Here is a 15102-nt window from a genome sequence, read left to right as displayed (position 1 = left end):
TTCAATACTTCGACATATAATTATACAAGTATAAATATTATTTTTCATTTCTTCTTTTAGATTCTTTTTTTCTTCATTTCTGAAAAACAATTTATATCGATCGCCAAATTACTGGAAACGACTTTACCTACTTTATGCTTCGCATCTTGCTATTGCAATCTATTGTTGAATTATAAAGTTGTCCGTTCTACGTGAAAACAAATTTTTCCTATTATTTTTTTTATTTCTTTTACTCTAAATGACATATGTTTCTAACGTTGTAATAATTAATTTAACATAACTCTGTAATAATTTCAGATGAAGAAAATTCTTTATCGTATCAAGTCCGATTGGGATGAACTAGCAAACAAACCAGAACTAGTGATACTGAAGAAATATGCTGAAATTAGTAGACTTTGTACATTGACAATCGCAAGTAAATGAATACAACATATCCGGTATACCAGAATGGGTTATAAAAATTTATTAATTAATTTTCATTTGTGCTTTTTCCCTTACAGTCTTTTTTTATCTTTATGTTGTATTTTTGATATCTCCATCATTGTTAAGTGCATCACGATACGTTTTTAGTATTACAAATGAAACGGAATTAATATTACCTGTTCCTGTTGATTGTTTCATGAAAAACCAAATGTATTACTACATTGGGCTTACAATCGAATATCTAATTATATTAATCGCTGGCACGGTAGGAATTGCTAACTATTCCATGTTTATAGTAGTTATCCAGCATGCTTGTGCACTTCTTACCATCGTCCAGTAAGTAAATCAATTGCAACGATATACGCATACTGCACAAGAAAACTTATATTCGCTATTACTGTATTTTGGAGATTATTATTTATTTATTTTAGATGGAGAGCAATTGAAAGATTTGTAACAAATCAACAAAATTTCTATTATACGAGTAATAAAAGTGAATTAATCGAAGAAAGGGAGAAGATAATCTATATCATAAAATTCTATAATAAAGCGATCGAGTTTGTATCTTATTCTATGAGTCGGACGTGTTCATTATTTATAGAGTTTACAACTTGCCAAATACTAATATTATATTATTTCTCTTTTTGATATCATTCAAGATTTATTGATTTATTGAAATCGTTTTACGAAGCAATTCATTTGCTCGAAGAATTCTTTGGATTTATATTTATTTTGGTAGATTATTTTTACGTAAATATTTTATGTAATTATATTTATGTACAAAAAAAAGATTTTTAATTTTGAAATATACAACTCTTATCGAAAAAAGCCGTGAAATTTGTTTTTAGTTATTTCAGATAATTTCTTTAACTCTTAATATGACCGAAGGATTAACAAAGTTCTCATATGTTCTTGGATCTCTTTTTCTAATATATGTTTACTTTTATCTGGCACAAAATTTAATAAATCACAACGTCAACGTATTTACAATATTGTATGTGTTTCTATTGGCCAAAGGTGATTGAATAATTTCATGCGGTTTCCACTTCATATTGAATACATATATGTATATATAATTAAATAAATATTACAGAATGTAAATGAAAGCTCAAATAATTTGAGCTTTATCATATTTGTCGAAATCGCACGAACTTAACAACTAATCAGAAATTATTTTCTATTAACCGAATATATAAACATGTGTTATATAAGCGATATTAATTTTTTACAGCTGTCAAATTCCATTTTATTCGTTATCTTTGAAGACGCAAAATTTGTTACTCTTTTTGATAATGAGAAGCATGAGGCCATGCAATTTATCGGTGAGGGGTGCTATTGTTGTATCCAATGACCTTTTTGCTACGGTAAAATATTTTCTTATTATATATAACCGCTATATAACAATTAAAAGCAATATACTAATCGTAATCTTTTTTACTAGATCATGCGTAAGTCATTTTCTTTTGCTATGGTATTGTATAGCTTACAATAATTTTGATAGTGCAAAACATAGTACAATAGTTAGTATTTATGCATATTATTAAATTGGATCATTATTAGTTGTCTTATCCTTTTTCTGCTTCCTTTTTTTTCTTCTTTTATCAAATATTTCTTATAGAAATAAACACAATTTTTGAATGCTTTGTTAGGAAATATTGTACTTCTTTCTGTCTATTTAATATCTGTTAGATTAAGTAATTTTTATATAATTCTTTTATGATAACGTTCATTTTTTGATAATTAAATATTCTCTTGATAGATTTATGTATAGTATTACAAATAAGTAATAATACGTATAAATATGTCAGTTATAGAATAATTTTCTGTTTATTCTATTGTGCATCAAACAACGTATGTTTCATAAAATTAATAAATAACAATTTCAAATTACAATTTGATATTACTCACTCGGTAGATTAGTTCGAACGATACGAAAAATTGTACAAACGTGTATTTATATTAAATCATTATTTCTTTTATTTCAGTATTTGTTAAAATGCAAAATATTTTATATATAGATGTATATAGATACAGTTGAAAAAAATATATATCTGATGATAAATTTGTAATCCAATATTTTCGTCGAACATCTTTTTCTAATTGCTATCAAAAAGAAACAAATAAAATAATATGATTTTTCCTTATAGTTGCTCTAAAATTATTACAATAATTTTTTCAAATTTTGCAATTATTTTTCGTGGTATTTTTAATATCTAATTATACGGAATAAAACACGAAAAAAAATATATCTGGAAATCTTTCATGAAAATAAAAGAAAAAAAAAAAACAAAAAATGATACCGATGTACTTGAAGTCTCGTTAAACAAAAAATAGATAAATAAAATGAAATGAAGAGAATAGAAAAGAAAAGAAATGTATTTGAAAAAGAAAAAATTCTTTCAAATTATCATAATGGGGTACATATCTGTGCCCCTTAAAATAATTTAATTATTTTAGGAATATTTGTCAAACATAAAATTGAAAAAATTACGCTTGCATCCTTTATATGATAGAAAATGGAATAAATAAATTTGATACAGTTTATTAACATTGATCGAAATTACTTACTTTACATGGATACAATTCGTCGATGTTCCATGCCACGTCCTTCATATTCGAGAGACGAAGGTAAACTGAGGTGGAAAGAGACGAAGAATAGGGTTGTGTCCGTGATGCGCATGACCTTGCAATAAAAAGAATAAAATCACATACAATTCTAATAAATACAGAGGATGACGAGGTTAAGAGAGTGATGTATATTCAGCGAAGAGATGCAGGTGTTTTAGAGGTCTTTGGATAAAATGGGAAGGATGCTCGTAAAAATTAAAAAAAAAAAATAATGGTAATAATTGTAATTAGATGTATCCTTTCAAAATAATATTTGAAAAATTCTTGATAAGAAATAAATTCTGATCTCTTATGTTACAGCTATTCTAAAATAAGATTATTGAAATTATAAGAATTATTTGAATTTATATTGAAAATTTGCTCGATAAAATGAAAAGTAATGCTTGTAAGGTATAAATAACTCACCGTGTACATTTGTTCGCACGAACATTCGAACGAATCTTTTTTATCATTGAACGATCATTAATTATCACACTTATTAAAGTTCAAATGATAAGGACATAACGTTTACGTTTTACTTTAGTACTAACTCGTAATAATAAGTACTAATTCCTTAATTGTAGAAAAAATATGTCGCATTTTCGATTTATTTAATTAGTATTTTTCCTTTTTGTTTTTCTCCTTTGTTTTTTTCTTTGAAAGATAACGAATATCTGAGACCTCTAAATGAAGCAAATATTTTCGAATGAATAATTCTAAACTGAAAGAAAAATAATTGCAGCATATTATAGAAAAATTCAAACGAAACATAATAATAGCAATTATATTAATGATAATAATAATGATAATAATAATGATAATAATATTAATTATAATAATAATTACAATAATAATAATAATAATAATAATAATAATAATAATAATAATAATAAATAAGAAAATACTTTTCGAATATGTAGATTAAACATTGCTGTTATTATAAAAAGTATATCAAATAAAAATATGATTATTTATATTAACCTCAATTCTATTTTCAAAAGAATTCTCAAAATTGAATTAATAGGAATTATTGTCCTGAATATATTATCGATTTAACAGAAAGTAATATGAATCTGGTTCAAATGACTCACCCTGTACATTAGTATTTATGTACAAACGACAACTAATTTAGATAGATATTAACACTTAATAAACATTTCTTATCCACCTGTTAACATGCAAATGCACTATGGCATTAACGCGTTAAGTACTTAAGCTTTACTTCGATGAATGAAGCTATAGATCTGTCAAGGTCGAGGGACAGAAGTGAACTGTGGGAGAATGAGGCGGTCCGAAGGGGTGGATTCGCAACGCGCATGCTCCTGCGGGAGAAGGGTTGAAGTAATTTACAATGCAAAAAAGGGGTAAGGAAATGACATAATTGCTAGGAAGAAAAACATATGTTAAATTGTATAGTATCGAACGGCTAAAAAAAAAGCCATAAGATCTGCGAAATCACTTTACGGGAATATGCTATTTTTTATTTCAAGCAAATTTCTCGCCGTTGAATCGATTTGAATTATTAAGTGTACACTGGAAAAGGGATTAATAGAATAGTAAATGATGATACGCTTGCGTAGGGATGAAGACAATCGATGTTGGATTGCAACAACAGATGACAATATGGTTTCGAAGGAGGAAGATTACTTCGACAATGAGTATTACACTATGAATCGTCGATTTTTTCGTTTAATTGGATTATGCCAAAAGACGTCATCTAAGAACCTAATTCATATTTGTTTTATTAATTTCATGCTAGCTTTTGGAATATTCGAGCAGGTAATCATAGTTGAATTAATTTATGTACAATTCATTTATGGAATTTTTGAATATAATGAATAATTCATAGAATGGATTCAATACTTGACTTATAATTATATAAGTATAAATATTGTTTTTCCTTTCTTCTCTTAGATTCATGTTCTCATCGTCTCTGAAAAAAAATTAATATTGATCGCCAAATTACTGGAAACGACCTTGCCTACATTATGCTTCGCATCTTGCTATTGCAATCTATTGTTCAATGATAGAGTTGTCCGTTCAACAAGAAAACAAATTTTTCCTATTATTTTTTTTTTTCTTTTACTCTAAATGACATATGTTGCGGTCACTATAGTAAATTAATTTAACCTAATTCTGTAATAATTTCAGATGAAGAAAATTCTTTATCGTATCAAGTCCGATTGGGATGATCTAGCAAGCAAACCAGAACTAGTCATACTGAAGAAATATGCTGAAATAAGTAGACTTTGTACATTAACAATCGCAAGTAAGTCAATAAAAGATATCCGTTATACCAGAATGGGTTATACAAATTTATTAATTAATTTTCATTTTTGCTTTTTCCCTGACAGTCCTTTTTTATCTTTACATTTTATTTTTGATATTTCCATCATTGTTAAGTGTATTTCGATACGTATTTGGTGTTATAAATGAAACAGAATTAATATTACCGCTTCGTACTGACTATTTCATGAAAAATCAAATGTGTTACTACATTGGGCTTACAGTCGAATATGTAATTATATTAATCGCGGGCACGGTAGGGATTGCTAACTATTCCATGTTTATATTGGTTATCCAGCATGCTTGTGCACTTCTTACCATCGTTCAGTAAGTAAATCAATTTGCAACGATATACGCATACTGCACAAGAAAAATTATTTCTCACTATTACTGTTTTTTGGAGTTTATAATTTATTTATTTTAGATGGAGAGCAATTGAAGGATTTGTAAAGAATCAACAAAATTTCTATTATTCGAATAATAATTGTGAATTAATCGAAGAGAGAGCGAAGATAATCCATATCATAAAATTCTATAATAAGGCGATCGAGTTTGTATCCTATTTTATGAGAAGGACGTGTTCATTATTTATAGATTTTACAACATGCCAAATACTAATATTATATTATATCTCTTTTTAATATCATTCAAGATTTATTGATTTATTGAAATCCTTTTACGAAGCAATACAATTGCTCGAAGAATTCTTTGGAATTATATTCATTTTGGTAGATTATTTTTACGTAAATATATTATGTAATTATATTTTTGTACAAAAAAAAAGATTTTTAATTTTGAAATATACAACTCTTATCGAAAAAAGCCGTGAAATTTGTTTTTAGTTATTTCAGATAATTTCTTTATCTCTTAATATGACCGATGGAATAACAAGGTTCTCATATGTTCTTGCATCTTTTTCTCAAATATATGCTTACGTTTATCTGGCACAAAAATTAATAAATAACAACGTCAACGTATTCACAGTATTGTATGTGTTTCAATTGACCAAAGGTGATTGAATAATTTCATGCGGTTTCCACTTCATATTGAATACATATATGTATATATAATTAAATAAATATTACAGAATGTAAATGAAAGCTCAAATAATTTGAGCTTTATCATATTTGTCGAAATCGCACGAACTTAACAACTAATCAGAAATTATTTTCTATTAACCGAATATATAAACATGTGTTATATAAGCGATATTAATTTTTTACAGCTGTCAAATTCCATTTTATTCGTTATCTTTGAAGACGCAAAATTTGTTACTCTTTTTGATAATGAGAAGCATGAGGCCATGCAATTTATCGGTGAGGGGTGCTATTGTTGTATCCAATGACCTTTTTGCTACGGTAAAATATTTTCTTATTATATATAACCGCTATATAACAATTAAAAGCAATATACTAATCGTAATCTTTTTTACTAGATCATGCGTAAGTCATTTTCTTTTGCTATGGTATTGTATAGCTTACAATAATTTTGATAGTGCAAAACATAGTACAATAGTTAGTATTTATGCATATTATTAAATTGGATCATTATTAGTTGTCTTATCCTTTTTCTGCTTCCTTTTTTTTCTTCTTTTATCAAATATTTCTTATAGAAATAAACACAATTTTTGAATGCTTTGTTAGGAAATATTGTACTTCTTTCTGTCTATTTAATATCTGTTAGATTAAGTAATTTTTATATAATTCTTTTATGATAACGTTCATTTTTTGATAATTAAATATTCTCTTGATAGATTTATGTATAGTATTACAAATAAGTAATAATACGTATAAATATGTCAGTTATAGAATAATTTTCTGTTTATTCTATTGTGCATCAAACAACGTATGTTTCATAAAATTAATAAATAACAATTTCAAATTACAATTTGATATTACTCACTCGGTAGATTAGTTCGAACGATACGAAAAATTGTACAAACGTGTATTTATATTAAATCATTATTTCTTTTATTTCAGTATTTGTTAAAATGCAAAATATTTTATATATAGATGTATATAGATACAGTTGAAAAAAATATATATCTGATGATAAATTTGTAATCCAATATTTTCGTCGAACATCTTTTTCTAATTGCTATCAAAAAGAAACAAATAAAATAATATGATTTTTCCTTATAGTTGCTCTAAAATTATTACAATAATTTTTTCAAATTTTGCAATTATTTTTCGTGGTATTTTTAATATCTAATTATACGGAATAAAACACGAAAAAAAATATATCTGGAAATCTTTCATGAAAATAAAAGAAAAAAAAAAAACAAAAAATGATACCGATGTACTTGAAGTCTCGTTAAACAAAAAATAGATAAATAAAATGAAATGAAGAGAATAGAAAAGAAAAGAAATGTATTTGAAAAAGAAAAAATTCTTTCAAATTATCATAATGGGGTACATATCTGTGCCCCTTAAAATAATTTAATTATTTTAGGAATATTTGTCAAACATAAAATTGAAAAAATTACGCTTGCATCCTTTATATGATAGAAAATGGAATAAATAAATTTGATACAGTTTATTAACATTGATCGAAATTACTTACTTTACATGGATACAATTCGTCGATGTTCCATGCCACGTCCTTCATATTCGAGAGACGAAGGTAAACTGAGGTGGAAAGAGACGAAGAATAGGGTTGTGTCCGTGATGCGCATGACCTTGCAATAAAAAGAATAAAATCACATACAATTCTAATAAATACAGAGGATGACGAGGTTAAGAGAGTGATGTATTATCAGCGAAGAGATGCAGGTGTTTTAGTGGTCTTTGGATAAAATGGGAAGGATGCTCGTAAAAATTAAAAAAAAAAAATAATGGTAATAATTGTAATTAGATGTATCCTTTCAAAATAATATTTGAAAAATTCTTGATAAGAAATAAATTCTGATCTCTTATGTTACAGCTATTCTAAAATAAGATTATTGAAATTATAAGAATTATTGGAATTTATATTGAAAATTTGCTCGATAAAATGAAAAGTAATGCTTGTAAGGTATAAATAACTCACCGTGTACATTTGTTCGCACGAACATTCGAACGAATCTTTTTTATCATTGAACGATCATTAATTATCACACTTATTAAAGTTCAAATGATAAGGACATAACGTTTACGTTTTACTTTAGTACTAACTCGTAATAATAAGTACTAATTCCTTAATTGTAGAAAAAATATGTCGCATTTTCGATTTATTTAATTAGTATTTTTCCTTTTTGTTTTTCTCCTTTGTTTTTTTCTTTGAAAGATAACGAATATCTGAGACCTCTAAATGAAGAAAATATTTTCGAATGAATAATTCTAAACTGAAAGAAAAATAATTGCAGCATATTATAGAAAAATTCAAACGAAACATAATAATAGCAATTATATTAATGATAATAATAATGATAATAATAATGATAATAATATTAATTATAATAATAATTACAATAATAATAATAATAATGATAATAATAATAATAATAATAATAATAATAATTAAGAAAATACTTTTCGAATATGTAGATTAAACATTGCTGTTATTATAAAAAGTATATCAAATAAAAATATGATTATTTATATTAACATCAATTCCATTTTCAAAAGAATTCTCAAAATTGAATTAATAGGAATTATTGTCCTGAATATATTATCGATTTAACAGAAAATAATATGAATCTGGTTCAAATGACTCACCCTGTACATTAGTATTTATGTAGAAACGACGACTAATTTAGATAGATATTAACACTTAATAAACATTTCTTATCCACTTGTTAACATGCAAATGCACTATGGCATTAACGCGTTAAGTACTTAAGCTTTACTTCGATAAATGAAGCTATAGATCTGTCAAGGTCGAGGGACAGAAGTGAACTGTGGGAGAATGAGGCGGTCCGAAGGGGTGGATTCGCAACGCGCATGCTCCTGCGGGAGAAGGGTTAGAGTACTTTGTAATGCAAAGAAGAGGTAAGAAAATGACATAATTGCTAGGAAGAAAAACATATGTTATATTCTATAGAATCGTTCGGCTAAAAAAAAAAAGCCATAAGAACTGCGAAATCACTTTACGGGAATATGCTATTATGTATTTCAAGCAAATTTCTCGTCGTTGAATCGATCTGAATTATTAAGTGTTCAATGGAAAAGGGATGATTAGAATAGTAAATAATGATACGCTTGCGTAGGGATGAAGACAAGCAATGTTGGAGAGCAGCAACATACGGCAATATGCTTTCGAAGGAGGAAGATTATATCGACAATAAGTATTACACACTAAATCTTCAATTTTTTCGTTTAATTGGATTATGCCATAAGACGTCATCTAAGAACGTAATTCATATTTGTTTTATTAATTTCATGCTAGCTTTTGGAATATTCGAGCAGGTAATCCTAGTTGAATTAATTTATGTACAATTCATTTATGCAATATTTGAATATAATGAATAATTCAGAAAATGGATTCAATACTTGACTTATAATTATATAAGTATAAATATTGTTTTTCCTTTCTTCTCTTAGATTCATGTTCTCATCGTCTCTGAAAAAAAATTAATATTGATCACCAAATTACTGGAAACGACTTTACCTACTTTATGCTTCGCATCTTGCTATTGCAATCTATTGTTGAATTATAAAGTTGTCCGTTCTACGTGAAAACAAATTTTTCCTATTAATTTTTTTTTTCTTTTACTCTAAATGACATATGTTTCTAACGTTGTAATAATTAATTTAACATAACTCTGTAATAATTTCAGATGAAGAAAATTCTTTATCGTATCAAATCCGATTGGGATGAACTAGCAAACAAACCAGAACTAGTGATACTGAAGAAATATGCTGAAATTAGTAGACTTTGTACATTGACAATCGCAAGTAAGTGAATACAACATATCCGGTATACCAGAATGGGTTATAAAAATTTATTAATTAATTTTCATTTGTGATTTTTCCCTTACAGTCTTTTTTTATCTTTATGTTGTATTTTTGATATCTCCATCATTGTTAAGTGCATCACGATACATTTTTGGTATTACAAATGAAACGGAATTAATATTACCTGTTCCTATTGATTATTTCATGAAAAACCAAATGTATTACTACATTGGGCTTACAATCGAATATGTAATTATATTATTCACGAGCAGTGTAGGGATTGCTAACTATTCCATGTTTATATTAGTTATCCAGCATGCTTGTGCACTTCTTACCATCGTGCAGTAAGTAAATCAATGTATGACGATATAAGTATTGGATCGTTCGTAAAGTAATTTTGTTTTTTTTTTTGTGAAAATTAAAGACAATTTTCGTATAATGAACAAATATTTTATTAAATTATATATTGGCCATTCTGATCCAATACCTTTTGCCATCTTTCTGGTAATAGCATGATTCCTCGCTCATAAAATTTTTGGTCTTTGCTGGCAAAAAACTAATCGAGGTGGTTTTTGACCTCCTCATTTGAAGTGAAGGTTTTACCGTTTGAAAAATTTTGCAGTGACCGGAACAAATAATAATCCGAAAGTGCTAGATCTGGAGAATATGGTGGATGTGGCATTGTATCCCATTCAAGCTGTAAAAACTTTTGTCGAGTGACCAAACTTGTATGAGGTCTCGCATTATCTTGGTGGAACACTACACCTTCTCTGTTGATTAATTCTGGCCTTTTCTGTTGAAGTGCATCATTCAGTTTGTCCAGCTGATAACAGTAGACTTCCGAATTAATTGTTGTGTTATCCGGTAAAATCTCAAAAAAAAACGAATCCTTTAAAATCCCACCAAACAGACAGCATCACCTTTTTTTTGATGGATATTGGCTTTGGAAATGCTTTGAGCCGGTTCATCTTTTTTGCTCCATAATCTCTTGCGTTTGACATTGTTATATACAACCCATTTTTTGTCCCCAGTAATGATGCGCTTCAAAAATGGATCATTTTCGTAACGTTTGAGAAGCGAATCACAGACGTCAACGCAACGACACAAATTTCTCTCCATGAGAACATGGGGAACCCATATATCGAGCTTCGAGGTTAAACCCAGGCCTTTCAAGTGGTCATAAACAGTTGAATTTGATAAATTCAACCTCTCACCTATCTCACGTGTTATTATTCGCCGGTTTGCATCAACTAATACCTTTATCGTGTCTTTATCAGCTTCAACCGACCTTCCAGAACGTGGTGCATCTTCGACATGAAAATTGCCGAATTGAAATTTTGCAAACCAGTTTTGGCACTGGAGTACTGTTAACACATCTTCTCCATACACATCGGTTAATTTCTTTCTGGCTTGAACAGCATTTTTACCTTTTCTATAATAAAAAAGTAAAATATGACGAAAATGGTGCTTATTGCTCTCCATATTTAAAAGGGAATCCAACCAAAAACTACTGCGTAGAATCAATTGGACTTTTTCACACACAAGCCTTGCTATATCAACTCTCGAAACATATAATGATTATGCGGCTTAAGTGTGAAGTTAGGTGCAAAAAAGTACAATTAAATTCTCTGTCGGAAAAAAAAAACGAAATTATTTTCCGAACAAACCGAATATTTTCAAAGGGATAACTTTCATTATTATGGTTTTTTTTTTTTCTTTGGGGTTTATTATCGATTTATTTTAGATGGAGGATAAAAGAAAGATTTGAAAAAAGTCCATCTAATTCCAATTATGCCAATGTCAAAAGTGAATTATTAGATGAAAAGGAATGGATTATCGCTGTCATAAAATTTTATTACCACGCGATCGAGTTTGTGTATAATTATACGTACTTAAGTGTTCATTATTTATACGATTAACAATTTATTAAATATTGATAATAGAGAATTTCTTTTCTGATTTTTTTTTAAGATTTGTCGATTTATTAAAATCATTTTACGAATTTATACATCTTTTCGAAGAATTATTGTGGTTCATATTTATACTGATTGATTATTTTTACGTAAGTAATGTTTATGTATATTAAAAAAAAAATTTAATTATTAATTATAGAATCTGTATCAAAAAGTGTCGAGAAATTTTTTCTTAGTTATTTCAGATATTTACTTTGAACTTAAATAAGACTGAAGCAATTCTGAAGCTCCTATACATTATTAGTTCTCTTTTCATAATATTTGTTTACTCCTATCTTTCACAACAACTAATAGACCACAACTTTAACGTATTTATAATATTGTAGGTATTTATGTATTGCCAAATGATGTACAATAAGTTCTTGCTGTTTCCATTACATATCAATTATATTTTATTAGATAGCTCGTTTTTTATGGCCCATTAGATCATTAGATTGAAACAGCACAAATATAATTCTTTTTTTTTCCGACTTATTTTAATGTAGCATTTAAACTCCAAAGATCGCATGATGCGAATTGAATTAATTCTTCAATTATTGGATGAAAAAGATAAATTTGACATATTTTTTCATATTTGTTGAAACCGTACGAATTTAAGGACTAATCAAGAAATTATTTTCTATTACTCGATGAATCAATTTTCCCAAATAATTTAAATATGTATTATATTAAACGATATTAATTTTTACAGATGCCAAATTCCATTTTATTCTTTATCATTGAGAACACAAAAATTGTTACCTTTTTTGATAATGAATAGCATGAGGCAATGCAGTTTATCGCTGACGAGTGCGATAGTGATATCCCATGATCTGTTTGCAACGGTAAAATATTTATTAAAAATAAATATTGCTTTTTAACATCATCTAATAATTGAAATCTTTTTTTAACAGTCAATAAGAAAATCATTTTCTTTCGCTGCGGTGTTGTTTAATTTGCAATGAATTTAATCGAGGAGAATAATTATTTGATAATTGTAATCGAATAAAATATGTATTTTGGTAATTGTATTGTATTATAGAATGCGTTATAGTAATAAAATATAATTGTTGTTTGTTTTGATAGCAGCTGATAATTATGGAAATTAATTTCTACAGTAGAAAATTGATATTACATTCCAATTTGTGTTTTCAGTATTTTTTTTTCTTTTTTTTTTTTTTTTCTTGTGAATATCGAACGTCTGTGTCTTCGCGATAAAGAATACAGATTCGAATATTTAATTTTTCTTAAAAAAAAAAAAAAAAAAAAAGAAATAATGGCAGAAAAGAATTTAACAGAATATAATAATAATAATAATAATAATAATAATAATAATAATAATAATAATAATAATAATAATGATGATGATGATAATAATAATAATAATAAATATTGGTTAAGCATTTCTCAGATATGATGTAGATCGAATAATTTTGTTATTATTTTTTATTTATTATTTGTTAAATATGCATTACTTAACAAATAATAAATTAATGATTTCTTAATTATTTCTTAATTATTTATTAATTATTTTTTTTATTAATTAATTATTATTTTTTGTTTATTATTTGTTAAGTATGCAAAATAAAAAAGATGGGATTACAAGCACTCGTACGAAAAAATGTATGTTAATTTTTTTGTTAACTTGATGAAAAGGCAAGTAACAAAATCGTTTTAAAATATAAATTGAATGAGAGTTTCGAAAATTTTTGTTAATAAACTTTCTTGACAATTCAACCAATTGTAATGTATTTATTGGATCATCTATTTATCAATGTACATCCTGTATATACGTATACACATATATCTATATATTATATATCACGGAAATAAAGTACATGGAATAATTAGGATTACCTATAATTTCCTAAAATTTTCTATGATTTGAATACATGTAAAATACTTACCAATGATCACTTCTATTTTTACATGATACGGCCACTTGCTATAGAATCAGATAATTGAGAAAATTAAAAAAAGAAAAAAAAAAAGAAAAAAAAAGGAACAAAGAAAATTGGAGTAATAAAAATTATTGTTCTAAACATTTTCTCGATAAAACGGAAAATAATGTTGACGCTTGATTTAATTGACTCACCCTGTACATTTGTTCGTTCGAATCATTTAAATATGTATTAAGATTGAACGAAATGATAGGAATATAACGCTGACGCGTTAAATATTTGGATTTTGTTTTTGCTGAAATCGAGGACACATCTGTCACGTATGACTGACAGAAGTAAACTGTGAAAGAAAAAGATGGTAAGAAGAGGGGGGGGTAAGTAGGCAACGCGCATGCGCCTACGAGAAAATGGTTGAAGTATTTCAAAGATGGGGTAAGAAAATGAAATAATTGTCGTGAAATGAAACAGGTGTTTAATTGTATATTATTGGCCGACAATTTAAGAAAGGTATTATAAATGTATTAGATAAAATATCTATTCCAAGATAATTTCTAAACGTTTAATAAACGTTTCTAAATCAAAATGAATTTTTAATATATTATTACTAAGTCGGGAGAATGATTATTACTTCCGATTGATAATTATCATGATAGATTATTTCGTCATAAATAAAAATATTTTCGAGGAAGTAAAAGAGGGGAAAAGAAAAAAAGATTTGAAAAAAAAACAAAAATTTTTTTCTTAATGTCGAACCACAAATATTGTATTAATTAGTTACGTATGTCATAGTGAAAATAAAAAAAAAAAAAGAGGAGAATTGAGGAGTGAGGGGAAAGGGTATAAAAAATAATTTCTTTCTCACGTATTTTCAGATATTTTCCCGTCGAAAAGGATTGAAAAGTGAAGATTTAAAAATTTCAACATATATTATCGCCATTAATCTTCATAACCTAACTTTCATCTTGGATAAAAATAATTGGATCACAAAGTGTCGTCATATTTGTAAGATCGTAAGTTATTTTTTAAATTAATTGTACGTAAGTTAATGTTTAAGGATTG

The 15102-nt window shown here is 26.9% G+C and overlaps 3 protein-coding genes across 3 annotated transcripts; 2 read left to right on the top strand and 1 right to left on the bottom strand.

Moving 5' to 3' along the window:
- Nucleotides 1-4653: 4653 nt before the first annotated feature.
- LOC124432484 lies at nt 4654-8110 on the top strand. The gene is made up of 11 exons (XM_046981467.1): nt 4654-4809; nt 4945-5064; nt 5182-5299; nt 5385-5643; nt 5741-5866; nt 5969-6044; nt 6159-6304; nt 6404-6406; nt 6542-6674; nt 7851-7938; nt 8040-8110. Exons 1-11 carry the CDS (start codon nt 4654-4656, stop codon nt 8108-8110), a joined length of 1296 nt encoding a protein of 431 aa, XP_046837423.1.
- Nucleotides 8111-9485: 1375 nt separating this feature from the next.
- Nucleotides 9486-10538, top strand: LOC124432483. The gene is made up of 4 exons (XM_046981466.1): nt 9486-9701; nt 9837-9956; nt 10073-10190; nt 10276-10538. The coding sequence occupies exons 1-4, from the start codon at nt 9486-9488 to the stop codon at nt 10536-10538; spliced, it is 717 nt and encodes a 238-aa protein (XP_046837422.1).
- Nucleotides 10539-10746: 208 nt separating this feature from the next.
- LOC124432482 (histone-lysine N-methyltransferase SETMAR-like) lies at nt 10747-11672 on the bottom strand. Its single transcript, XM_046981465.1, has 2 exons — nt 11094-11672; nt 10747-11013 (listed from the first exon to the last, which is right to left on the bottom strand). Exons 1-2 carry the CDS (start codon nt 11670-11672, stop codon nt 10747-10749), a joined length of 846 nt encoding a protein of 281 aa, XP_046837421.1.
- Nucleotides 11673-15102: the final 3430 nt, after the last annotated feature.

This window comes from Vespa crabro, chromosome 25 (assembly GCF_910589235.1).
Source record: "Vespa crabro chromosome 25, iyVesCrab1.2, whole genome shotgun sequence".
Taxonomy (NCBI): domain Eukaryota; kingdom Metazoa; phylum Arthropoda; class Insecta; order Hymenoptera; family Vespidae; genus Vespa; species Vespa crabro.
This window is presented reverse-complemented; position numbering and strand designations above follow the sequence as displayed.

Bases quoted from the DNA above. Each gene is read 5' to 3' on its own strand.
- LOC124432484 (XM_046981467.1), top strand. From the start codon at position 4,654: ATGGTTTCGAAGGAGGAAGATTACTTCGACAATGAGTATTACACTATG. The intron at 4,810-4,944 runs GTAATCATAGTT...TTCTTCTCTTAG, and splicing joins CTTTTGGAATATTCGAGCAG to ATTCATGTTCTCATCGTCTC. The intron at 7,939-8,039 runs GTAAACTGAGGT...TAATAAATACAG, and splicing joins TTCATATTCGAGAGACGAAG to AGGATGACGAGGTTAAGAGA.
- LOC124432483 (XM_046981466.1), top strand. From the start codon at position 9,486: ATGATACGCTTGCGTAGGGATGAAGACAAGCAATGTTGGAGAGCAGCA. The intron at 9,702-9,836 runs GTAATCCTAGTT...TTCTTCTCTTAG, and splicing joins CTTTTGGAATATTCGAGCAG to ATTCATGTTCTCATCGTCTC. The intron at 10,191-10,275 runs GTAAGTGAATAC...TTTCCCTTACAG, and splicing joins TTGTACATTGACAATCGCAA to TCTTTTTTTATCTTTATGTT.
- LOC124432482 (XM_046981465.1), bottom strand. From the start codon at position 11,672: ATGGAGAGCAATAAGCACCATTTTCGTCATATTTTACTTTTTTATTAT. The intron at 11,014-11,093 runs GTGGGATTTTAA...TACTGTTATCAG, and splicing joins AAGGTGATGCTGTCTGTTTG to CTGGACAAACTGAATGATGC.